The sequence below is a fragment of the Alnus glutinosa genome, chromosome 11 (genome assembly GCF_958979055.1).
Source record: "Alnus glutinosa chromosome 11, dhAlnGlut1.1, whole genome shotgun sequence".
NCBI classification, from domain to species: Eukaryota; Viridiplantae; Streptophyta; class Magnoliopsida; order Fagales; family Betulaceae; genus Alnus; species Alnus glutinosa.
This window is the reverse complement of record NC_084896.1, coordinates 1,393,647-1,420,911: the sequence shown is the minus strand read 5'-3', so window position 1 is coordinate 1,420,911 and position 27,265 is coordinate 1,393,647. Positions and strand designations below refer to the sequence as shown.

The following is a 27,265-nucleotide window of genomic DNA, read 5'->3' as shown; positions in this document are numbered from 1 at the left end:
CTCGCATAGAGTGAGTGGTTTATAAGAGACACTCATGACTGCTAAGTTTCACGTTGTCTAGTTACATGAAACTGAGCTTTATAAAGAATTTTAGAGAAACTCCAAATTGGCTAGTCATTTTGGAGTGATAGTGCAGATGTGACTAGCGCTTTTTCCTAGATCGTTAAATATATAACTAAATTTTTGGCCACACAAATTGGTGTCGTTTGGGAAGTGAACGACGCCGTTTGAATAATAAACAACACTAATAATTTAGCGTCGTTTACTGTTCAAATAACGCTGAATTTAAATTAGTGTCGTTTGAACATTAAGTTTAAAAAAATAAAAATGCCGGCAGACAAAATTTGCTGACACTTATTTTCTGGCGCATATCAATTGTAAAATAATTGATTTGAGAACTAATTAAAGAAATTGTATGACTCTGGTCACTAAAGGTTTAATTAGAATATTCTACAAATCAACAAGCAGCTTCATAATATATATACTTTTTATACAAATAGTAGACATATTATGAAGCTGAAATCTCTTGATCACCTAATTACATCATCTCTGATCGTAAAGAGAAGTAAGCAAAATCAGCTGGCCCCATTGCTTCCTAAAGGATCCGATACGCCTGAAGTGACAATTATCTGCTAAAGTTCATGAACCCGCACCAAAAGTTAATACTAATATTCTTATCTTCAATTTAAACATAAAATCAGTGCTAAACAAAAAGGGGAAGAGAGTGTATTGCAAGTGGAAGACAGTTCATAATATGCCTTGGAAGATAAAGTCTAGTATTATGTGGGTGGGATCGATTGTGAATATATTAACTTTATAAGTGATTTTAAGAAGTTCTAATTATAACTTTAATTAGTTATTTTGGAGTACGTAATAACGCAAATGTAACTAGTATTTTCCCCGAATCTTAACAAGTGATATCAAATTCAATTTAGTAATACTATGTGGCGCTAAAGCATCCCAACATGATATGGGCCGGGCGTGAACGTTCGAGATTTGAGTAAGGGGGATTATGACATCTAGAACGTTAGTCCTCCATTAATTATGATAAATAATACATGACAATTTTATAGACCGAGCGGAAGGAAATTCCTCCTACCCTATTTGGAGAAAATACATAGAGAGCAGTCTTCTTCCCTTAGAAGCCTTTGCTGCCGGGCAATGAAAGCCTCCACCTTTCGCTGGAACTCTTCGTTGCTCATTTCATCCTCAGCATTTGAACTTTTGGCCGAGCTCTCACAAGAAACAATACTCTTCCCTCGGCTGTTTGATATCTGCGAGTAACTCTGACTCCTCCAGTAATCCTTAGCCATACTCTGATGACTCTGATCAGATATACTATGCTTGGAATTTGCTCTGTTGTTGATGAACTCCTCGTAAAGATCAGACCCTGAGGTCTTTTTTGTGCAATCTTGAGCTGAAAACTGCCCGGACTTGGCGAAAAGAGTGATGATTATAGCATTTCCGACGACGAACAGGAAGCGAGGATTAACCAAGGAGAATGTCACGTCACGGAAATACCCGGTGGAGTTCTTGACAGCAAGTGGGAGTTGCATGGAAAGCCTGGAAATCGTGACAAGAACAACGCATACCTCGATTACCCAGAACAAGTTTACCATCTTCTGAAGCTGGCGATTCTTTAGCATAGCGTTCGCCTTCTCAGCTCTGATGTTGAAGAAATTGAATGAATCCATTTGCATTTAGGACTTGAGAGACAAAATAGCAGAAGGTTTTTTTTTTTTTTTTTTGGAGTTGTTACTCGAAAGGGAATTGAGTTTTCATCAAAGCTTCATTGGCAACCATTTCTCTGAACAGAGAAAAGAGGAAAACTGCTTCCATGAGAAAAGACACGAAGGCAGATTTGAGGTTTCGGAGCATTGAGACAGAGGCTTAAAAGGCAGCGAAGGCTGCAAAGGAAAACAGAGATAGGCAGAGGAAACAGAGTGAACTGTATGCTCTGTTTGTCCGACAGGGGATAAGGATTGCTCTTGAACTCTTTATGTTGAGCGGGTTCGCCATTTATAAACATATAGCTTTTACTTTTTATTTTTATTTTATTCCTTTTTATTTTATTTTTTTGCTTTATTTCTTCTTTTTCATTAAGATTCTATTTACTTTATTTCAAATATGCAAAATGTGGGCTCACTATTGAACACTTTTTCCATGCATTTAGACTCAGGGATTAGAATTCCTGACAATTTGGAGTGTCAATTATGAGTTCTATAATTTTAATAATTTGGGAAGAATTGCTGAAAATTTCAATCCGATAATCCGAGGCAATTCTTTTGGAATATCTCATTCTATCTTTATTTTTTGAATTCTATTTTTGTGTGAAACAAAAGACAAATTGGTGGCATTATTAGTTGAGAATGAGATGCATTGTGGACTTATTAATGCACTTCATGCTATCAGTTAGTTTCTTATTTGTAGGGGAACACAACACAAATCTTACCGTTCGCTTGGATTTAGTTTTAGTTGGAACTATATTTGTTGGAGTTGAAACACGTGTTTTTTGTGTCTCGTTATATAACACACGTCTCGATCCCAATGGATTTAATTCTTACTTAAATTAGGCCCAAGCTAAACCCTTTATTGATTATGATTGCGGATACCAAAACTAATCATGTATATTTAAACCTTTCTTGTAAATTCTAGACTCATTCTTACTCACTAAGAAAACACCATGGATAGTAACAGCTGCTTTTCCTTTCTTCCAAAGTACTTTTCAGCTTTATTTGAATTCAGGTTAATTCCTTTTATTGGTCTTCAAAGACACCCAATTAGTGCAGCCTTTTGCTTTATGATATTCCTGAAACAAAAATCTCTAAAATCTACTCAGACAAAACTTGATTTGAGTTGATTGAGACTATGAACGGTTGAGATAAAACAGTTGCACTGTTCTTGTCTTCAGAAAGAAGGTACATAATGTTTGAATATACAGAAGTTTTTTATTTCTCTTAAACTATTCAAAGATACACATCTCGTTTTTAAATTAACTATTTGATATGTAAGACCCATATATAGATCATACAGATTCAATGGTTTATTTAAATAAGAGTTGTAAGGAAATCATTTAACTTATTCAAAAACTAAATTCAAGTAATGTTTGGATTAAATTAGGAAATTTTTTTTTTTCATATATATATCGAATGGGGAAAAAATGTGGGTAAAGCAAAATTTGAATATTTAAAAGTAAATATGGTAATAAATGCTAATGTAAAAAACTTTAAACTATTCTTTTTTTTTTTTAAATAAATAAAAAAAGATAGGGTTTTCTTTTAAACTGGTAATAAATTCTTCTAACCAGTTTATAAAATTATCATGTGTCCCTTAACATGTGAGAAGATGTTTTTAATTATATGTGAGAAACAGATGCTTTTTAGTAAAATTTCCTCAACTTTGTTAATGCTATTAAAAAAAAAACATGTGCTTCTTACATACTTAAAGGCCGCATAGCAATTTTATAAACCCAGATTGAAGAAAAACTCTATTTAATAGAACATCACAGAATTCTATGGAATCAGTGATCACATATGACTAATTTTGTTAATACTTTTTAAAGGGTTCTTTTTCTTTTTTTTTTTGGTTGAAAAAATGTTTTAATGTGACATAAAAGTGAAAGCAGTTTTGTATTTTAGGTTGTTTGTTGATATTTTTGTTTTAAAAAGAGAAAACAAAATGAAGAAGAAAAAAGTTAGATAAAAAAAGAAGAAGAAGAAGTCAGGATCATATCATTGATTTTTAATAATTACAACTAAATATGATGAACATGCATTAGAACGAAATGCAATACCTGTTCTCGAACGAGGCGACAAGATAAGCATCAATATGAATTCTCGAGAGCTTTTGTCGATATCACGGAGGTTGTTCCAGAAGGGTTGTTATCACATGATGATGCTCTGTCTCGTTCGACCGAGTTGCGGCAATGTAGTTTTGTAATTTATTTTTCAGAGTTAGACCCTACTTCTATTTAAGCCTAATAAGGTTGGCTTGATCGACTGCCCTAAAAACTTTGTTGTTATTATTAATTTTTCCATAATAAATAGTCTATGAGTGATTTTTCTTCTGTTTTCCTACCCATCATTGAATTTCTTGGTTTTGTGAAAGAGTTGTGAGTTTTGTACTTGTAGAACAGTAGAATCAACGACCCACTATGCCATGCAGCATCAAGATGATAGTTAGAGGCCAGGGGTACTACTTGTAGTTAACTCGATCTATATTTATTTTTTCTCAAGCTTCATTGTAAAAATATCCATTAAAAAAAATGTTCAAACTAGCTAGAGAAAGCCCATGGAGATATTTCTAATAAAATCACCATCTTCCACTTCATTCTTTTGCTGATTTCAGCCATTTTGAAGAATTTTTTTTCCAATATTAATTGATATGTTAGAAACCATTAATGGATTGCACTTAGTCCAAGTTATTTTCAAATTTTTCATCTTTCCAAAAGCATATGAGAATCACCAAATCTGATCAACATTGTACATGTTGACAGAGAAACTTATAAAATGGTCTTAAAACAAACAAAACATCCTATAAAACAGCAAAATTAATCCCTATCAAGATAATTATATTCCTTGTAAAAAACAAAAAAAAAAACAGACAATTGTTCAATAATGATGAGTTTTTCATTGTCTTGCACTCATGAGTCGCATTTGTAATAGCAGTAGCACTTCTTTGTCCAAATCCCATGACATGCTCCACTTATTGCCTGCTCATCATTCTTGCAATGCCTATTACAGTTATGTGACCTTCTGCATCTCCCATGCCAAGTTTTGCTTAAACTTCCACATGGTTGTTCCATTATTACTATATATTGTCACATAAATTAAGGGAAAAGAAAAGGAAAACGAGATTAGAAGGCCTATATATATATACATATTAAAAACCAATAAGTTGGTGTAGTTTTTTCCATGACGTTTCAGTTTGGCCATGATACCGCCCGTCAAGAATTTTTTTTATCGACGCTTTGGCCTTAAGCATCATAAATTTACGTCGTTTCACACTGAAACGACATAAATAGGTTCGTCACGTTTACACAGTAAATGTAATGTCCGGGACATTATTTAATATTTAGAGTATAAAATTTGAGTAAATGAATAGTTAAAATAATTTTAGTATTATTAAAATGTAAAAAGTAATATTTTTAAAGTCCAAATAAAATAGAAAATTGAAATAATCGAAAATAAAGTAGAAATGAAAAATTAACATAAAAGAAATTAATTAATAAAATTAAATAAGAAAAGAAAATGAAATAACAAAAAGAAATAAAATTAAATAAAATTAAAAGAAAAAGAAAAGTTAAAAGTAAAATTAATATATATATAAATAAATGAAGTGTGGGGCGCCACCTGCGCCCCACCTTCACTTAAAGGAAGGGCCACTTGGCCCTTCCAGACAAAAAAAAAATAATAATGAACAACAAGGCGCACTGCGCCTTGTTTTCCGAAGAAAAGGCCTTTTGGCCTCTTCTATTTTTTTTCGGAGAGGCAGTGCCTCTCCTCCTTATTTTTCTCTTATGGATTTTTATAGAAAATCCTTGATCTACGAAGATCCAACGGTCCGATCTTCGATCCGACTTCGGTAACGTGATCTACGAAGCTCGATCTACGTTTCTACCGATCGTTTTGAGGTAAATCGCTAAACTAGCATTTTTGGAGATTTTTTATAAATCTTATAGAGATGAGTTTAACTTGGCGTTTTCTCTAGATTTTGGGTAGTTTGGAGTTGCTAGGAGCTTCCCGAGCATTTGGTCTTTGCTTGGCGAATTTTTGGTAAGTTTTCTATAGACATTAATTTTCGGGTATTTTGTTAAAATGCTATTTATTGTGATTAACCCTTAGTAAAAGCTATTGGGTTAATAATATCGTGTTTGAGGTAGTGTTTATAAATTATGATTTAAAGTTTAGAGACTCTAATTTGTTAGGTTAAACTAATTTGGGGTTTTTAAGTGATTAAAAATCTAGATGATTAAATTGTGTTAATATGTTAGTAATTGAGGTAAAAATATTTATGAAATAATATTAGAGTTAATGATATCGAGAAAATGTTTGTGAAAAATAATCTAGAGATTAGTGAATATAATTTTAGGGTTAATATTATTATAAAAGTGTTAGTGAAAATAATGTATGGGTTAGTGGAATTAATTATGGGTTAGCAATTAATATATTTTTATGGGTAAATAATTAAATAGTGATGTTAATATCTAACCCTTAGTGAATACTTTGGATTAATATTGTTTGAGTTTTAATTAGTGTTTAGGATTTATGGGTAGGCGTTTGGAACCCTTAAAATACTATGGGTTTTCCATGGGTTAGCTCTTGAGCAATTTTGGAGCTAAATATGAGTCCAATATTAGAAGTTGTCAATAATGTGCAATGTATTGTTTTTACAGTAATGCATTGCATGGTGGTGTCTAGGAGACCTAGTGCTTAATATCCGCGCAGCCAAGTGAGTATTCTACTCACTGAGAAAAGATATTTTTCGTATTTTATAGAAATGCAAATGATAGATGATTTTCTATTGAACCAACGATATGTTAACATGTATGTTTTGGATGTTTCAAGTAGTTTCAATTATGTTGAAATATCAATGATGTTATGAAATGATGCATGAATGAAAGGTTTTGAATTGATTGAAGTATTTGAAAGTGTATTGTAGTTGGGATTTAATTATGCAAAGAAGAATAATGAAAATTTCATGTTGATTGGTTCATGGTATTTGAAGAAAGCATGATTTGCAAAGAATAGGAGTATAGAGTTAGAATTGTAAAGCATAAAGCATGAGGCCCATAATAAAGAAGAGAGCGTGAGGCTCATAATAAAGAAGAGAGCGTGAGGCTCATAATAATGAAGAGAGCGTGAGGCTCATAATAATGAAGAGAGCGTGAGGCTCATAATAAAGAAGAGAGCGTGAGGCTCATAATAATGAAGAGAGCGTGAGGCTCATAATAATGAAGAGAGCGTGAGGCTCATAATAAAGAAGAGAGCGTGAGGCTCATAATAATGAAGAGAGCGTGAGGCTCATAATGAACAAAAAGACTATCATGAGCATGCATAGCATTGTTTAAATTGTGTGATGTTTTCATGATAAGTATATTGTAGTTTTGCTAGACGTATTAATATGCATAAAAGTCTTGATAGAAAAAGAATTTATGTATATTGGTACCGGATGGTTGCATGATTTAAATGTAGTTTTGCTAGACGTATTAGTATGCATAAAAGTCTTGATAGAAAAAGAGCTTATGTATATTGGTATCGGATGGTTGCATGATTAAATGTCATTGTGTTCTATAACGAATCTTTTTGTATAATACTAGCTACCCACAGTATTTAAATGTTTTCTATTAGTCGGTGTTTGCTATATCAGCTATGAGGATTTTCCAAACAAAAGTTTATAAAATTGGTAGCTGTTATAGTGTTCGCACGACTAAAAATGAAAAGTTGGTTCTTTGCGAAAACTCAGTGAATAGTATACCTCTGAGGTCTTAGTGTATCTTATTTATGCTAAGGCGGTGGGCTCATAATTCCACCTGTACGGATGCGGCAACCCCCGCAACCGTGCAGACATTGATGCTTTGGTTGCAGGTTTTGCGGATATAGATATTGACTCGTCCACCTAGCGTGTGGGATACTATGATTGGAGCACATCGCGATAGTCATAAGTCACGGACTCATGGGTAGTCCGCATTTTGGGTATTTTATCCATGGCTCGTGTCCTATATGGCACATGTATTTGTTGAGCCTATATTTTAGAAAGTAATTAGTGTAATATGTTATATAATGCCTTAAATAGTTAGACTTGTAAATGGCTCTTGTTGTAATTAACTATTGTATATTAGATGTATTTCCGCTTATGATATGTGTTCTGCTGCACATTGATTACTATATTCCGCTATTAAATGTAACTCTGATTATCAGATGCATGTTATGGGACATGTGTCATATGTTGGCTGAGCGACATGTAGTCGTGCCACTGTGAAGATCCGTTTGTATGCTTTCGAGAAAAAAAAAAATAATAATAATAAAAAAAAAAAAAAACGGGTCGTCACAGTAAACGACATTAAAAATAGTTAATGTTGTTTTCAATGTAAATAACCCATTTTTTTGTGAGCACAAAAAGATGTCGTTTAGTGTGAAACGACGTAAATGGGTTCGCGACGTTTACACTGAAAACGACATTAAATTTTTTATGATGTTTATTGTGTAAGTGTCACAAAATTATGTCGTTTATGACCAATCAAAACCTGTATACAACCCATCTCCATACAAGTAAAATGAAAATAAACATTTACCAGGAGGTGGAGCACGATCACTTAGATACTTAACCGAAGCAGATGAAACAATAGCAGAGACTAGAGCAAAGAACACCAAAACTCCAAAAAAAGCCCTGGAAGAAAAGGAAGAAATTGCCATTTTCTCTTCCAATTACAAGTCTGAAATAAGAAAAAGAAAGAGATAGTATAAGAAGCTATATATATATGAACGTGAGATATTTTCTTTATATAGAGGATTGCAGTGGGAGAAGAAAGAAAGGAAACCAGTTGCATGTTCTCAGATGTATAGCAACTAGCGAGTAAACAAGTATATATATATTTAAATCTTTCAGGCATGAAATTAATACTTTTTAAATTTGAGCGCCCGTTAAAAATCAAACCTAGGCCTAATTAATTTCATAACAATTTATTGAAAAAACTTCACTTATAACTCCTGATCTTTCATCGTTTTTGAAAGAAGGTACCTAAACTTTAAAAAGTGTCAATTTAGGGTATTCATCTTTCAATTTTTAATTTTTTTTTAATTTTAACTATCCGTTAGAATTTTTTGTTAAATCCTATCAAAATTTCCAACACTTAAATACTAGCAATTTTTATTTTTATTTTTGCTAAAAAAAATGAGGGGTATTTTTATAAATTTTGACATGATTTAACGGAAAATTTTAATAGGGAGTTGAAAAATTGAAAAAAATTGAAAGATGAATATTTTAAATTGACGTTTTTAAAAATTTGAGTACCTTTTTTTAAAAGTAGTTGCTTTCCGTGTTAATGAGAGGTTATATATAGTTTATTGATTTTAATGCTTATTGATCTTTCGTGTGATGATAAAGCAATTGTATTTTTTATTTGAAAAACAAATAGTTATCACACACATTGGAGAGTTTTTCTCTTGTTTAAGAAATTAATATAATATGAAGCAGACAAGAAAATTAATTAATGAAGAGAAAATGTACGTTCTAGTTTATTCATGTCCTTGTGCATAACAAAGACTATCTTTTTCAGGATTTTCAAGAAACCTATATTATTAATTAGTCTATTATTGATCTCTCCAAAAATTGAGAAGAAAAATGTAACAATTAGTGTCACAAGAACAAAGAGCTAGGTGCCTCTTTGTTGGTTTAGAGGCCAAATTAAACCACTGGAGAAAACTCTAGAATAGTCTATTGTTAATTAATTAGTCATTAATCAAATGAACCATCAAGATACTAGCTAGGTACCTCTATAGATTTATTTATATTTTTCTACTATTATTGGCGTGAATTAATATATATAGCTTCAAACTTTTTCTCATGAGACTCAGATCCAGACACTTTGATATAATTCATTGGTTAATAAAAAGGAATGAATGTTTGGGTTAGAGTTCATTGGCTAAAACACTTGATTAATTATATTAGAGTAATTCATCTTATGCTATAAAACAGCTAGCTAACTAGCGTTCTTATGGAGCTTAATTAAGCATGGTTAAGACATGCAAATCTATTTATTATCATATATTTTCATGCATAATCATTCAACCTAACATCACATAATTCTCGAATTGTTACAGAGCATGTTTTGTTATGAAGTTCATACAACTTATTAGGAATGGATTATAATTTGTATTGAAGTAGAATTTTAGTTAATAATTAAGGATTATTAGTTATCAATTAAGATTAAGATTGGTTTTACTAAGTTTATCATGAATTGGGTATTTTTTCTATCTTATCTTATTGTAAGTGTCCATTTAAAGACCGGGAAATTTAATAAAATAATTATTAAACCTGGGTTTGAAAAGTGATTCAGGTTTCCTCTAAAAACCAACCCAATCTATTTCGATCGTTTACTGATTTCTAAAAAACTGTAACTCGTATATGTTTTCATTTGCCTACATGCATGCACTTAGAGGCCTATATATATGCATATTGAGTGTGTTTGGTAAAGGTTTTTGAGGTGGATATTGTTTTTGAATGGCAATAAGAAATGATTGATGTGATCAATATAAATTAAGTAGAAATAATTTGTATAGAAAAGTAAAAAAAAACTTTGTTTTGTAGTGAGGTTTTTTTTTTTTTTTTTTTTTGAATAATAATAAAAAATTATTGATATGGTATAAAAAATAAAAAATAAAAAGTTAGAATGTTTTGAAATTGACTTCTTCCCATGCATGATGCAGCGATGGCAACTGGAGTGTTCTCTAAAAATTGTGAACGTAGAAGCAAAACGTGGTCGGGGAGATGTTCAATATTTGTGTTGAAGGGCTATGATTTGCAGTGCAAGAATTGGGAGTCTGCATTTTGCCTGAATATATACATTGGAGTTCTCATTATGGAGCACTTGTTAGTCTTATTCACATGTTTTCTTATGTCATTGATCTGATTGGAGGTATTGTGGAAGATATATGTTTAATTTATATATGTTTTGAGTAAAGAGAAGTTAATATGAGTTATCTCATGCAAATGTACTAATTAATTTGTTCCATAATGTTGATTTTTCTTTCAATTAACACTTGAAGAAGAGTGTTTTGGGGCTTACATATGAGTTATATCAAGCATTACAATGAAAAGATTAAGATAAAGTTTGTCCAACTTTCAAAGTAGGATTTAAGAGCTATGAGAAAGATGTTGGGTGGAACTATTTATTTTAAGAAATTACTGTATTTTGTAATTCCCAATATGGATGATCGATACTATGACTGCGGTCATTGTGAAAAGCTCAAAGCATGAAAAATTCTCATCATTACTGTGTAGAGCTTTATTATACTGTTATACATATGCAACTTCATGAATATAGCAATCATTTTAATCAGGTGAATTTTGGATTATGACTTTGTGTTGCATGTTTTAGTTCAGAACATTTGCTACCTTCAACAAGGAGAAATTAATTTGGCTTGTTTAGTTTTATCCAAATGATTTTTAAGTAGTTTAACTTATCACATCGGATAACCAACTTGAAACATCCATCCTTAATATGCGTTTTAGTGAAGATTTTGCAACACTCAAAGGGATTAGATAGCCTGACGATAAGATGGTAGAGATGAAAAATTATATTGTGTATCCATAGTTTATTCATCGATTACATTGTCATTTATTATGCCAGTCGAAAGAAAACATAAAGCTAAAATAAAATAAAGCAAAATAATAGAAAAGAGACAAGATATTTTATGTGGTTCCGTCTATAATCTACGTTCACAGGAAAAAGCCCCAAAAGCTACATTTTACTCTTATTTCACAATACAATAAACTCTTATTTATAGCAGAGTTTGGGTAGATAAGTATGATAATCAATCAATTTGATTTGATTAATTACCATCAAATCTGCTACAAATAAATCAATCAAATCAATTAGATTTGATTGATTATAATTACAATATATTTCTCAAACCAAATCCCCGGTATACGGAGAGTATATTCTCTAACATCAGTTGCAACAACTACTGTTAAAGGAGTCTTTTTACACCTTTCGATGCGTTTTCATCGTCTTGTATTCAGGCACATTTCCGATGTATAGCAATAGCATTTTTTATGCCAAAACCCCTGACATGCCCCATTATCTGCCTTCTCCTGATTCCTGCAATGCCTATCACAGTTTCTTGTGCTCCTACATCTCCCGTGCCAAGTTTTGCTTAAACTTTCACATGGTTGACTATTGATGACTATATATTATCACATAAAAATGAAGTGAAAAGAAAAAGGAAAAATGAGATTAGAAGGCCAATATATTCATACTATAGAAAAAAAAAACATTTACCAGCAGGAAGAGGAGTCGGCCGATACAAAGGCAAAGTAGGCGAAACAAAAACAAAGACCAGAGCAAAGATTACCAAAACTCCAATAAATGAAGAAACTGACATTTTCTCTTCCAATTAGAGTGTAGAAGTTATTGAAGCATCCCACTTTTCAGAGAGAAAGAGAAATGGATAGTAGAAGAAACGAGAGAGATTTTCTTTATATATAGAGGATGGCGTGCAGTGGGAGAAGAAAATGTTGCTCTTTAGTCAGTAAATAATTATAGAGGGTATGTTTTCCTTAAATTTAGTTTGATATATATTTTTTTATCCCTCAAATTAGAAAGTAATTAACCCAATAATATAAACTTATCATATCAACTTAATGCTAGTGTTATATGTATAAAAATCAAACCTCTTTTTTTTTTTTTTTTGGTTAGTTTATTTACTTAATTCCTAGTTTATTAGTCTATTATATATTGATTGATCTCCACTATTTAGCACATCACCCTGCTTCAACTTTTTTAAATTCCTATATATATATAAACATAAATTGAAAGAAATATATTAAGCTTTGAGAACTCTAGAGGGCTACCGATCCACCGGCTAGTTGATGTCAACTTGGTGAAAAAGATCAATATATATATATATATATATATATATATATATATATATATATATATATATATATATATATATATATATATATATATGCAAAGGCCAATTAAAGAATAAAAAATAAATAAAAAGAGCGTGGTCCAATACCAATATTTCTTCTTTCAATTTGTTTAGGCATGAATTGTTTACTAAGTTACTAAATTAATTGTCAGTTTACGAAGTCAGCTTTCAAAATTAAGGGGTGTTAATAGTTAGGGAACGTCAACACTTTCGATCTGACTTTCTCTTTTTCATCTTTGACTCCATAATTTGTATTCCTTTTTTCACGGTAAGTATAATTTTTATTTTTTTTTGGATTTCTCTTTGACCGCTATTGAGGATGTCGATGATGTACCATCTTCAGCAACATGTGGTGCAGTATTAGTTGTTGTAGCCCTTTTACCAGCACCCACAACATCTCTCCCTCGATCTTCCTCTTCCTTTAGGTCCAACAGTACTATTGGCAGTTAGGTCAATCACTACACTTTGTTAAGGATTAATAGGAGCACTGCGCATCATGGCCTTGATTTTGCTATACACTCTCCTAAATGCTGGAGGTTGTCTGGTCCAGCTTGGTACTCTAAATCCCACAGTATTTTGCTACCATAAGTTTAGTGTAAGGGCTTAATAAGGTTGTTAGTGCCAAGACAAGAATACATTTAAAAAAAATTAAAATAAAATAACAGATAAATACCCACATTTCTTTGAACTGTTGAAGTAGTTGGTGCAGAGAGATTGAATTGTTGGTTGCTAACAGTTGCATCAGTGTTATTGGCATTAATAGTAGCAGTGTGTTGTTGTGAAGCACTACTGCAATCAATTGAAACACCTTTTCTTGCAGTCTTCTAAGAACCAAAAAAGCATGCCATTAATCAATATCATGCATGAAAGTAATTAATTATTGGTGAGTATGATTAAGTTATTTACTCTTTTTTTTAGCTAGCTGTGCACTTTCCCTTCTACTTATGTTACATCCAACACTTTGTGTCTGAAGCCCATATTACTAACACAGCAAATAGGATAACATGTAAGTAAATCACATATAAGCTTAATACATCAACAATAATGCAAGTATAGGGCTTAGTGAAACTCGCACTTGCTGGGGTAGAGTAGGCAAATCAACTTCAGTCGCAAGTTTCCTATAATTTGATGCCTCCTGTTTCCTCTTTGGACAGGTCCTGCTATTGTGTCCCATCAGTTTGCACTTTGTGCATTTACGCTTCAATCCAAACTTTTTCATCCTATAAGAATTTTTTGTATCTCTTGACTCATCAGAAGTTTTTACTAGAACCTTTCTAGGTCTGCCTGTGGTCAACCTTGATTTAAGTGGTTCCAAAATATCATGCATGGTCTTTAACCACTGTTCCTCACTGGGCACCAGAGACGGAGGGAGGGGGGGGCCTGGCAGGGGCCATGGCCCCCCCCCCCCCCAATTTCCTTGAAAAAAAAAAATCTCAAAAAAAAAATATATATATAAGCTAAAAAACTAAAAATTTAGCCTATTGGCTCCTACCAATAATTTTTTTTTACCACCGGCCCCTGCCCATAAGAACTTCTGGCTCCGTCCTTGCTGGGCACTGCATATATTATGGGATCGTATACCTTCTTGTACATCTCAAGACTATAGTAATTATCCACATAATCCCCCGATTTCCCTCCATGATATAATATCACAGAAAATGCATGTGCACATGGATCCCAAACATTTCTCACTTCCTGCATCCACATGTCTGTTTCCTCAAATCCACAACATAATGTCTGCGTCCTACTCTACTTCAAATAAATTTTTCATAGTAGGAGTCTTATTTTTTCAACATCGGATAACCAGCTTGAAGCATACATCTTTTAACATGCGTTTTAGTGAAGATTTTGCAACACTCAAAGGGATTAGACAGCCCGATGAGAAAATGGTAGAGATGAAAAATGATATTGAGTATTCATTAGTTTATTCATCGATAACATTGTCATTTATTATGCCTGCCAGCAAGTTGCAACAACTACTGTTAAAAGAGTCTTTTTACGCCTCTCGATGCATTTTCATTGTCTTGTACTCAGGCACATTCATGATAGCAATATCATGTTTGAGTTCATAACATTTGCTGCCTTCAACAAGGTGAAATTAATGACTTTTCAAATATTGCAGAATATATTCTCCAACCTGAAAATGGCTTAATATGGCAAGATCTGCATCAAATATCTCAAGGAAGGCAATTTCCTGAGACAATGAAAGTTTTGACGCGCGTACAACTCAACAAAAGCGGTTTTCATTTTAACCGTCCGGACGGTCAGTTTTCGATGCGTTTTGATTGTCTTCTACTGAAGCACATACGTGATAGCAATAGCATTTTTTATGCCAAAACCCATGACATGCCCCATGTTCTGCCTGCTCCTGATTCCTGCAATGCCTATCACAGTTTCCCGTGCTCCTACATCTCCCGTGCCAAGTTTCGCTTAAACTTTCACATCGTTTATGGATGTCTATATATTATCACATAAAAAAAAAAAATGAAGTGAAAAGAAAAAGGAAAAAGAGATTAGAAGGCAAAATAAATGCATATTAACACACACACACACACAAAAAAAAAAAAAAAACATTTACCAACATGAACAGAATCATGAGTCGGATACAAAGCCAAAGTAGGCGAAACAATAGCAAAGAGTAGAGCAAAGATTGCCAAAACTTCAATAAAAGCCCTGGAAGAAAATGAAGAAACTGACATTTTCTCTTCCAATTAGAGTCTAAAAGTTATTTAAGTATCCCACTTTTCAGAGAGAGAGAGAGAGAGAAATAGACAGTATAAGAAACGAGAGAGGTTTTCTTTATATAGAGGATTGCGTGCATGCAGTACTGGGAGAAGAAAATGTTGCTGTTTAATTAGTGAGTAAATAATTATAGAGGGTCCACTTTAATTAAATTTAGTTTGATATATATTTTTCAGATGAATGCTAGAGTTTTTTCTAGTATTCTTTTGGTGTCCATCTGAAATGACATAAATGTAATAAAAAAATTACATCTATGTCCTTTTGGATTATATGGATGTAATTTTTTAATTTTTTTATTACATTTATATCATTCCAGATGGAAATCAGAAGAACACTAAAATGAGTTCTAACATTCCTCATTTTTTTATCCCTCAAATTAAAAGGTAACCACAATAATATATACTTATCATATCAACTTAATGCTAGTGTTGTATATATATATATATATATATATATATATATATATATATATATATATATATATATATATATATATATATAAAATTGAATTTATCGTTGGTGGATAGAAAAAAGACACCACTTCTATAAAAATCGAACCTTTTTGTTTTTGTTAGTTTATTTACTTAATTCCTAGTTTATTAGTCTATTATATATATATATATATATATATATATTTATCTCCACTATTTAGCACATCACCCTGCGTCAACTTTTTTAAATTCCTATATATATATATAAATATAAATTGAAAGAAATATATTAAGCTTTGAGAACTCTAGAGGGCTACCGACCGGCTAGTTGTTGCCAACTTGGTGAAAAAGATCAATATATATATATATATATATATATATATGCAAAGGCCAATTAAAGAATAACAAATAAATAAAAAAGAGTGCGGTCCAATATCAATATTTCTTCTTTCAATTTGTTTGGGCATGAATTGTTTACTAATTTACTAAATTAATTGTCATTACAGTTGCTGAAGTCAGCTTTCAAAATAAAGGAGTGTTAATAGTTAGGGAACGTCAACACTTCCAATCTGGCTTCCTCTTTTTCATTTTGGACTTCATAATTTGTATTCCTTTTTTCACGGTAGGTACAATTCTTTTTTCTTTGGATTTCTCTTTGGCCGCTGTTGAGGATGTTGCTGCTGCACCATCTTCAGCAACAGAACCCGCAACATCTCTCCCTCTTCCTCTTCCTGTAGCTCCAACAGTAGTATTGATAGTTAGGTCAATCACTACACTTGGTTAAGGATTAATAGGAATATTGTGTATCATGGCCTTGATTCTGCTAGACACTCTCCTAAATGCTGAAGGTTGTCTGGTCCAGCTTGGTACTCTAAGTTTCACAGTATTTTGCTGCCATAAATTTAATATAAAGGCTTAAAAAGGTTGTTAGCGCCAAGACAAGAATACATTTTAAAAAAATTAAAAGAAAATAACAGATAAATACCCACTTTTCTTTGAACTGTTGCAGTAGTTGGTGTAGTATTTGCCTATTTGGAAAATTGAATTGTTGGTTGCTAACAGTTGTATCAGTGTTATTGGCACTAACAGTAGCAGTGTGTTGCTGGAAAGCACTACTGCGATCAATTGAAACACTTTTCCTTGCAATCTTCTAAGAACCAAAAAAAGCACGTCATTAATCAGTATCATGCATGTAAATAATTAATTATTGGTAAGTAGGATTAAGTTGCTTACTCTTTTGTTAGCTGGCTGTGTACCTTCCCTTCTACTTATGTTACATCCAACGCTTTGTGTTTGAAGCCCATATAATAACACAGCAAATAGGATAACATGTAAGTAATCACATATAAGCTTAATACATCAACAACAATAAAAGAATAGGGCTTACTGAAATCACACTTGCTGGGGGTGGAGTAGGCAAATCAACTTCAATCGCAGGTTTCCTATAATTTGATACCTCATGTTTCCTCTTTGGAAATGTTTTGCTATTGTGTCCCATTAGTTTGTACTTTGTGCATTTATCCTTCAATTCAAAGTTTCTCATCCTATAAGGGTTTTATGGATCGATCTCTTGAATCATTAGGAGCTCTTACTCTAGCCTTTCTACGTCTGCCTGGGGTCAACCTTGATTTAGGCGATTCCAAAATATCATGCTTAGTTCTTGTACATCTCAAGACTATAGTAATTATTGACATAATCCTCTGGTTTCCCTACATGATATAATATCACAGAAAATGCATGTGCACATGGGATCCTAGTCATTTCTCACTTCTTGCATCTAGATGTCTGTTTCCTCAAATCCACAATATACTGTCTGCATCCCTGCTCTACTTCAAACAAACCATCACCAACAAATTGGGAAAGGTAGTCGATTGCCTCTTCACCAATTGTCTTAAGCTTCTCAACAATTCTAGGGCACAACTTACCCTTCAATGATCTAATGCCATCTCCTTTAAGTTGGTACATTCTCATGAGATGCTTCCTAATCATCTCAAGCTTTGTCAAAATAAGGTTGTCACGAGCCTTCAGGATATATGAGTTGAAACACTCAGAAATATTGTTGACAAGAATGTCACATTTGGGATATTCACTGAACCATGCTCTTGACCATCCGCTGGGGTCAATCTTGTCTAGGTACTCGAAGGTATCGACATTGATTCTCTTTAACTCTTCCATATGATGTCTAAAGTCAGCTTCAGTAGAAGTCGATGCTGCAGCCCACCACCTTTCGTTCAAGGCCACCCTCTGAAATCCTTGATCTCGAAAGTTGGCATATAAATGCCTTACACAGATTTGGTGATCCGCCAGTAGTATAACAGCATCAAAACTTTGAATAAGACCCTACATCATTCCAATGTGAATATAGTGAGCAAAAAAAAAAAAAAACTAAAATGATATGTAAATTCTAAAGTAATATAACTAACATTTTGCTGATCAGATATGAATGTAGGCCTAGTGTGCCTCTCATGTGCACCAAGTTCTGAAACTAGGGTTTCCATGAACCAAGACTAACTGTCTTTTGTCTTAGGTTCTACCACAGCAATTGCAACCGGTACATGTTATTGTTGGCATCCCTACTGAATGCAGCCGGTATGGTTCCCTTGAATGGTCATTTAAGAAAGCACTCATCTAGCCCTATAATACTCTTACAGCCTTCTAAGAATCCTTTCTTCATGGCTACAAGGGATAAGTATAGTCTATAAAACTTATGAGCCAAATCAGGGTTTGGTCTGTCCACCTTCATCAACACACAACTGCCCTTGTTAGTACATCTCAAAGTTTTACAATAATCCCACAATCTACTATATTGTTCCCCCAAATTACCATATATATCCTTTTTCTTGCCCTTTTCCTAGCTACCCCTATACATTTGGCCTTTTCTGACATCCACATTCCAATTTCTCTTCACTTCATCTCCTATCACTGGAATTGGCATGTCGGGTTGAATCTTAAACTTATCAAAAAGTTGTCTACTATCCACACAGAATTTATAATTAAACTCTTGTATACACGAGTACACGAATGTTTAGGTCTTAAAGATCTTATTTCAAAGGACTCCTCATCAACTAACTGTCTACCATGCATTCTGTAGTCATAGGAGGGATCCCTACACACTGCAACCCACTTAATTAGCTCTTTCATTTTTTTTAAACTTTATGTATTTTCCCCTTTTCTCATTATACTCTCTAACAGTTTCTCTAAAGAGTTGTATGCTAAGAATTTCGTCTTAAGCTTTAGAGTTGGATTGGGAGTGTCAACTTCATGGAACTCCACACTAGGGTGAAATGAAATAAATAAAAATGAAAAATAAAAAATGAAATAATCTGAGATATTGCATGATAATTTGTTAAAAATCCCATATATAGATTTGACTGTGTTGTCTGCTTGTAGGGTCATGTGGAGGATGTGAGGCGCCAAGTGAACGAAGCAGTTCAATCTCGCCATGTCAGTCTCTCTTCCCTAGTTGCATGCTCTAAATGATCTCTTGACAATTAGAATTCAGCCTAAATAACTTAGATGAAGCTGTAATATAACGACTCAATTGTGTGTTATATTCTTACTAATTTGAATAAAATCCCTAGGTTGTATAAGTTTCAAGCAATAGAGAAACTGAAATTTAGGACTAGCAACATGCATGATGATGGGCTGGTCTGTTCAAATTAGTTTCATTCTGCACTGCAGTGAAGATGATGATTGAGAGTGTGCAACATATTGCTTCAAAAATCCATGCTTTCATCTCAAAGAATTAGATTGGTATGTTTGGTATCTCTTGGAAAACAACATATATTTTAGTAGTAAATACAGGTGCCTTGATACTCATTTGAGGAAGTTTGGAATGATTGTTAACAAGGCACCAACATTCTTGTGCTGCAAGAATATTAAGGAATTTCTTCCAATTTTTCATTAGCTACCAATTTTTTGAAGCCTAATGATCTGAAAACTTGCAGTATTTTCTGGGGATTTGACAGAAAATATTGATGTGCCATTTTAATTTCCAATTCCCCGAGAACTTGAGATTTGGATCGTTTTCCATTTTTTGAGCTGGCTAATAGTATTTTTAATGTTGTTGGACCATCATGCAAATCGTTGTCACATAGCTCATTAAAAACAAACTACTGAATTTGTGGAAGCACTATAAAATAATGAAATTACTAATCGTAGCTTGAATCAAGAAATGAATATAAATCAACCTGGATATATACATTGGAGTACTTCTCATTATGGAGCACTACTTGTTAGACTTATTCAATTCACATGTTTTCTTACGTCATCGATCTGATTGGAGGTATTGTGGAAAATGTTTAATTTATACATATTTTGAACAAAGAGAATTTAATATGAGTTATCTCAAGCAAATATTATACTAATTAATTTGTTCCATAATTTTGATTTTTCATTCAATTAACACTTGATGAATAGTGTTTAGGGCTTACATATGAGTTATCTCATACATTACAACGAAAAGATCAAGATAAAGTTTGTTCAACTTTCAAAGTAAGATTTAAGAGCTATGAGAGAGATGTAGGGTGGAACTCTTTAATTATTTGATTAAATTACTGTATTTTTGTACAAAAAATAATATTTTTATTTCCAATATGGATGACCTATACTATGACCACGGTCTTTGCAAAAAGACCAAAGCATGAAAAATTCTCATCATTACTGTGTAGAGCTTTATTTTATAGTCATAGATATGCAACTTCAGTAACATAACAATCATTTTAATGAGGTGAATTTTGGATTATTACTTTGTGTTGCATGTTTAAGTTCAGAACATTTGCTACCTTCAACAAGGAGAAATTAATTTGGCTTGTCTAGGTTTATCCAAATGATTTTTAAGTAGTTCACCTTATCACATCGGATAACCAGCTTGAAGCATACATTCTTAACATGCGTTTTAGTGAAGATTTTGCAACATTCAAAGGGATTAGATAGCTTGACGAGAAGATGATAGAAATGAAAAATGATATTGTGTATCCATTAGTTTATTCATCGATAATGTTGTTACCGTGCACAACAATGATGATTGATGAATAACACATGGAATCAGAAAGAGAGAGCAAGAGAAAATCAAGATACCGATTTATGTGGTTCGTCAATGTACCTACGTCTACAAGAATGCGACTATATTCAATAATAATTTAAATTACAGTATAACATATTTATAACAAACCTTACTGTAAGGACAACGTCGCGATGCTCCATCAACTGATCACTATATTGGTATTCTCGTATTACTCTATATGCCTAAGAGAATATGAGCCACTTATTTCAACATAGAAAATTGTCATTTATTATGCGAGTTGCAATAACTGCTGTTAAAAGAGTCTTTTTACGCATCTCAATGCGTTTTCATTGTCTTGTACTCAAGCACAGTCGCGATAGCAATAGCATTTTTTACGCCAAAACCCATGACATGCCCCATGTTCTGCCTGCTCCTGGTTCCTGCAATGCCTATCACAGTGTCCTGTGCTCCTACATCTCCCGTGCCAAGTTTTGCTTAAACTTTCACATGGTTGAATATTGATGACTATATATTATCACATAAAAAAAAATTAAAAATTAAAAAAAAAAAATGAAGTGAAAAGAAAAGGAAAAAGAGATTAGAAGGCCAATCTATGCATATTTAAAAAATAAAAAATAAAAACATTTACCAGCAGGAACAGGAGCCGGATACAAAGCCAAAGTAGGAGGCGAAACAATAGCAAAGAGTAGAGCAAAGATTGCCAAAACTCCAATAAATGAAGAAACTGACATTTTCTCTTTCAATTAGAGTGTAAAAGCTATTGAAGTATCCCACTTTTCAGAGAGAAGGAGAAATGGATATATAGTAGAAGAAACGAGAGAGATTTTCTTTATTTATATAAAGGATTGCGTGCAGTGGGAGAAGAAAATGTTGATCTTTAGTGAGTAAATAATTATAGAGGGTCCACTTTAATTAAATTTAGTTTGATATATTTTTTTTTGTCCCTCAAATTAAAAGGTAACCCTGAATGCATGGCACCCAATAATATAATTAAACTTATCATATATATATCAACTTAATGATAGTTATATGTATAAAAATCAAACCTTTTTATTTTTGTTTTTGTTTTTGTTTGTTTATTTACTTAATTAATTCCTATCTTAATATATTTCATGAAAGAAATATATCAAGCTTTGAGAACTCTAGAGGGCTACCGATCGAGCCGCTAGTTACGTTGTTGCCAAAACTTGGTAAAAATTAAAGATCAATATATATATATGCAAAGGCCAATTAAAGAATAATAATAAAAATAAAAATAAAAAAAAGACTCGGTCCAATACCAATATTTCTTCTTTCAATTTGTTTGGGCATGAATTGCTTACTAATTAATGTATGTCCAAAACTTTAGGGAAATACATGTAAAAAAAAAAAAAAAAAAAATGTTACTGTTAGTGTGTCACAAGCTAGAACAAAGAGCTAGGTACCTCTTCGTTGGCTTAGAGGCCAAACCATAGCAAATTAAACTCTAGATTAATGTCTATTCTTTTTGAAAATACTATTTGTTAAGGAATTGAAGTCCGGAAAGCATTCCTGAGAATGGTCCAACCACTCACTCCCAAAATGATAACCAAATAAACTGCACTTAACCAGAAGAGGATCCTCCAATTCAGTCATGCTTCCATACCCCACTTTTCCTCTGATCAGCAGACCTTTCACAGCCACGACTGCAGCCTCTACCCCTGACAGTTGCAACTGCAAGCTGCCTCCTTTTCAGGATTCCTGCTGACTTCTTCTCAAACACAGCACATAGTCGAAGCTATAATGTCCCTCATAGATTTCTGTTACGTATTTTATATGTATAGTTTGTCCTTTCTGTTCTTAAAAATGGCTTTGTAATCTGTTCCAGCATATCTTGTAAACTTTAACTGGTTATAAATAGAAGATACGACTCTGGTCTTGATAATTAAGTAACCAAAACAGAGATTTCTCAAACTCTTTCACTATTTACCTCTAGATTTATTTCACATTTTTCTACTATTTGCCAAATAAAGACACTTATGTGGTCGAATACAATATTGGTACCATATTTAAACATGCATGCTTTTGAGTCTGATATATTTCTCTACCTAATTAAACTGCCCTTCTTATCCAGCTAATTAGGCATGGTTAGGACTTGCCAATCTATCTACTTGTTACCCATCTTCTTAATCTTCATCCTCTCCTCCAAAATCAGTGAGTAGTTACTAACATGCAATTTACAGCCACCATCAAACTACTGTATATAATCAACTTTACACAAACTCTATTCACAAAGAATCTAGTCTTTGTGTTAAAATAACTAGAGAATATATGAATCATCTGAATGCTATATATATTTCTGTGTCTAAATTGTGTACAAGAGAGACCGATTTATAGTTGAATAAGTCGACCTCTATATACAAGTAAACTTAAATCGACTTATATGAGGAAACATAAATTGACCTAGACTAAGAAATATAAATCATGAAATTAATGTACAGAATAAATCAAATACGGTGGGGATAAATATATATATATATAGAAGAAAAAAGAAAAAGAAGTTGTTGACAACTTAAGTGTGCGAACCCAAGTGCAGGTTGTCGCGAAGTAGTAATTCTCGGAAGTCAAGTGTCGAACCACAGGGATTTGGGAAACAAAGAACACTAAAAAAATAAAATTAAGAAAAATTTATAATAGATGATTTAGTTGAATGATGCAAATAAAATATATAATGAAAATAACAATTAAAAGGGATCGCTAAGGCATTGGGGTTTTATTTTTAACAAAATTATAATATTTATTTCGCAACTCATGTGATAATCGAAGAATAGATCAGTGAATACCAAGAGAAAATATCATCGAAAGATTAATCTTAAAATTGATTGATTTTATTACGCAAAATTAGTTATTTGATTCGCAAGGAATTCAAAGCATTCACTATACCTGTAGTTAACAATGAATCAAGGAATTTTGCAGAACAAAAACCTTTTTCTAAGAATAAATCATGCAATCAATTAAAAAGATCTTACATTAAAAACCATAAAAGAGTTGAAAAATAAATACTACAATCTTATTAAATGTTTCACCCTTAGCCTCAGCTAGAAATTTAGCTAGACATGATTATGTAAATAAATTTCATCGTTAAAATCATAAACATCGTGCTAGCAAAATAAAATAACTGAGAAGAAAATAAAAATAAATCTTGAACCGTCGTCGTTGTCTTCTTTGATCTTGAGCTGAACGTCTTCTTCTTCTTTTTCTGCAATTTTCCGGGCCCCTTGTTTGTTGCCGTGTTGCTTCTCTTATAGAGATAAGAGTCATTCTTCTTTTGGGATTCGTACTACTATAAGAATCTCAGTCTTCTCTTTGTTCCATGTCTCTCTCTTACACTTGAAATAAAACTCCGCTTATTTTTATAAGAGCCAAAGACACCTTTTTCTTCTTGGTTTTGTCATGTAGTAGTATTAGAATGTTTATCCAATTCGTGGGTCCAGCAGTTTGGTTTCACCTCTTCTTGTTTTACACATTGGACTCTATCTTGGGCATAGGATAGACTTCTTCTTTTGACCCACATCTTGGCTTTTACTCTTTGATTTCTTTTGTAATTCCTACATAACTCAATTTCTTGCATTAATATATCATTTAATCTTAATATAAATATTTGAACAATATTCCACAATTAAATATAAAATGCAAGAATTAAATTATAATAAAATATGATAATACTTATTTTAATAAGAAAAATAAGCATTTTTAAGCTATTATCACACCCCCCCAACCAGCCTATTGCTAGTCCTTAGCAATTCAAGCGACTTAAACTAAAACAGACTCAAGAAAAGAATAATTTTTTTCTTCTTTTGTTTTTTAAAAGTAGAGAGAAAAAAAATTAAAATAAAAGTTCTAACTACACCACTTTCGCTGGCATTCTCGATTGCATTTAGCGAATGCAACAAGCCTTTAAACCCCTATGTGTCCCTAGTGGACGAGTTATAGTCTCGTGAGGGCTTACCAGAAGCGATACCCACAAACGCTATATTATTTCCAACCGCTTGCTCAGTCTTGACTTCAAATTAAATAAATGCCAAACTATGTTATCTGTGAGAGTGGAGTAGCACAAAATATAATTCTTATTCATTAACAAGCTTAGAAGCACAAACTTCATTTTCACAAGTTTAGGACATCCAAAATAGGTTACATCACTATAATTGGCTACTGAAACGCCACAAGTCCTCTTTTGGTGTAGAGTGAACTATCACACAATCATGGGGCTTCAAAGTAATTCCTATATACATGATTCAATACCCCAAAATTCATTGGAATCTCCATTTGATGAAACAACCAAGGCAGAAATTAAGCTACTTTTTCTATTTCTCTTTTTTTTTTTTTCTTTTTCTCTCTCTCTCTCTCTCTTTTTTTTTTTTTTTTTTTTTTTTTTTAATACCGTGTGTGGACTGTGCAATGCTTAGCTCCCTTAAGTTTTCTAATTGACCCATGTATCGAGCTTTATACCAATGATTCCCAAGCCTGAGGGCATTGGGTGTAGAAACACACCTACGGGTTTACTAACTCAAGTCAAAAAGACTACGAAGCTAAACTAGCCACAACATGACATCAACCACTCCAAACTTCTCACCTTTTGACGCAAACACTCTCTGCTTACTAAGGCAAGAGGCCCGGTTACTCAGCAAAAAACTCAAAGTGGTCAATAACTTTTTTTTTTTTTTCTAATAATATATATATATATAATATAATATTAATTTCATGCCAAGGTCGTCTCTCATTCAATGAATCAACCAAATAAACTTAAGATATAAAAAAAAATAATAATAAAAAAAAAATAAAAAATGCATATTTGGTTTCACAATTCATACCCCACGATTATATGCTAGTGTGCTTGTGCTAAGTTCAAAGTGAAACGAGTGAAGTATTCAGTAGCTAAAAATAAGCAGCAAAATTCAAATTCCTAGTCCTGTAATCATGTATTCGTGAATTTAAGCTTGCCAATAAACTTTGAATCAAAATTAAGGTTCCACAACACTCAAAAATGACTTACTCAGGTATTCAAGTTCAACATAACCATTAAAGAAGTGAAGACATCATTGCAATTTTTTTTTTTTTTTTTCAATCACTGTCAACTCCTCCCCCCAACCTAAAACTTATATTGTCCTCAATGTAACAAAAGGAAGCAAAAAGTATGGGTTAAGAAGAGTACCTTGAGGTGACAAGTAAAGACACTTTATTATTTGCAAAATGGGTTAGAAAACAAAAAAAACAAAAGCAAAAGCAAAAACAAAAATAAAAACAAAAACAAAAACACAACCTAAACTAACACTACTACTACAATTTCTAATCACATTTAGGTGCTTGGCAAATCCTGATAAATGGGATCCACCTGATTAAAAGACTCATTCTTACGCTCACAATCTTCAAAAAATGGTTTCAAATATTGTTCTTTAAAAGCATTGCCATTTTTTGATTTTTCAATTTTCGGTGCTATGAAATTAGATGGATGAGTTTTAATGGGACTATACAAGTCCTCAAAACATGGGTTCCTTCCATTAGTGTCCATCATTGGATTAGCATCCAAAATATCATTAGCCATGTCCAATTCTATATCATCACTGTTGAGATTCAGTAAACATGCCTCTATAGGATCAGAAATCATAGAATGAACAAATTTACTTTCCGCCAAATTTTGGATCATGTCTACCTCAACAATTTCCTCATCATCATCAATGGCAGGTTGCTTATAAATGTTGAAGATGTTCAACTCAACGGTCATATTTCCAAATGTGAGCTTCATGATTCCATTCCTGCAATTATTCAAAGCATTAGAAGTAGCTAAAAATGGTCGTCCTAAAATGACAGGAACGTCAATGCTAAATGGTGCAACAGGCTTTGTATCTAAAGCAATGAAATCCACTGGAAAGTAAAATTTATAAACTTGAACTAAAACATCTTCTACTATCCCTCTCGGTATAACAACAGATCGATCGGCAAGTTGCAAAACAACTTTGGTGGGTTTTAATTCACCAAGACCTAATTGCTCATAAACTGAGTAGGGTAGTAAATTGACACCAGATCCTAAATCAATCAATGCTTTATCAATCTTAGAATCACCAATGATGCATGGGATAGTGGGTGATCCAGGGTCTTTATGCTTGAAAGGGATTTTCTGCTGAATTATAGAACTTACCTGCTCTGTTAAAAATGCCTTCTTTTGCACAAAAAGCTTTCGCTTTACAGTGCAAAGATCTTTCAGAAATTTTGCATATGATGGAATTTGTTTGATGGCATCTAGCAAAGGGATATTTATCTTTACCTGTTTGAACACTTCCAAGACATCTTGATTTGTTGTCCCCATTTTAGGTGCAAGCAACCTTTGGGGGAACGGGGCAACAGGCTTATACACTCTTTCCTCAACATCCTCAACCTTACTAGACATGTCATCA

At 32.7% G+C, this 27,265-nt stretch overlaps 1 protein-coding gene and 5 long non-coding RNA genes across 13 annotated transcripts; 2 read left to right on the top strand and 4 right to left on the bottom strand.

Annotated features, from left to right (window-relative positions):
* Nucleotides 1-402: 402 nt before the first annotated feature.
* LOC133880840 (uncharacterized) lies at nt 403-8,599 on the bottom strand. Of its 7 annotated transcripts, XR_009902435.1 has the most exons (4): nt 8,540-8,599; nt 8,294-8,434; nt 3,794-4,809; nt 403-629 (listed from the first exon to the last, which is right to left on the bottom strand). XR_009902435.1 is itself a non-coding variant. In XM_062319804.1 (2 exons), exon 1 carries the CDS (start codon nt 1,698-1,700, stop codon nt 1,101-1,103), a length of 600 nt encoding a protein of 199 aa, XP_062175788.1. In that variant the 5' UTR covers nt 1,701-2,330; the 3' UTR covers nt 403-678; nt 1,100. The 7 variants fall into 7 exon arrangements, 2 of the variants coding, with proteins under 2 accessions (XP_062175788.1, XP_062175789.1); XR_009902434.1 differs by having other exon boundaries at nt 8,294-8,560; XR_009902436.1 differs by lacking the exons at nt 3,794-4,809; nt 8,540-8,599 and having other exon boundaries at nt 403-678; nt 8,294-8,532.
* LOC133881380 (uncharacterized) lies at nt 5,476-7,855 on the top strand. Its single transcript, XR_009902498.1, has 4 exons — nt 5,476-5,632; nt 5,710-5,774; nt 6,395-6,450; nt 7,566-7,855. It is a non-coding gene; the product is annotated as an uncharacterized LOC133881380 (long non-coding RNA).
* Nucleotides 8,600-9,584: 985 nt separating the features above from the next.
* LOC133880988 (uncharacterized) lies at nt 9,585-10,850 on the top strand. 2 transcript variants are annotated; one of them, XR_009902476.1, is made up of 2 exons: nt 9,585-9,670; nt 10,428-10,850. It is a non-coding gene; the product is annotated as an uncharacterized LOC133880988 (long non-coding RNA). The 2 variants fall into 2 exon arrangements; XR_009902475.1 differs by having other exon boundaries at nt 9,618-9,735.
* Nucleotides 10,851-11,271: 421 nt separating this feature from the next.
* LOC133880986 (uncharacterized) lies at nt 11,272-12,141 on the bottom strand. Its single transcript, XR_009902473.1, has 2 exons — nt 12,002-12,141; nt 11,272-11,906 (listed from the first exon to the last, which is right to left on the bottom strand). It is a non-coding gene; the product is annotated as an uncharacterized LOC133880986 (long non-coding RNA).
* Nucleotides 12,142-14,550: 2,409 nt separating this feature from the next.
* LOC133880987 (uncharacterized) lies at nt 14,551-15,414 on the bottom strand. The gene is made up of 2 exons (XR_009902474.1): nt 15,235-15,414; nt 14,551-15,113 (listed from the first exon to the last, which is right to left on the bottom strand). It is a non-coding gene; the product is annotated as an uncharacterized LOC133880987 (long non-coding RNA).
* A 5,524-nt stretch (nt 15,415-20,938) lies between these two features.
* Nucleotides 20,939-21,644, bottom strand: LOC133882741 (uncharacterized). The gene is made up of 2 exons (XR_009902714.1): nt 21,484-21,644; nt 20,939-21,359 (listed from the first exon to the last, which is right to left on the bottom strand). It is a non-coding gene; the product is annotated as an uncharacterized LOC133882741 (long non-coding RNA).
* Between the last annotated feature and the right edge of the window lie 5,621 nt (nt 21,645-27,265).

Bases quoted from the DNA above. Each gene is read 5' to 3' on its own strand.
- LOC133880840 (XM_062319804.1), bottom strand. From the start codon at position 1,700: ATGCAAATGGATTCATTCAATTTCTTCAACATCAGAGCTGAGAAGGCG.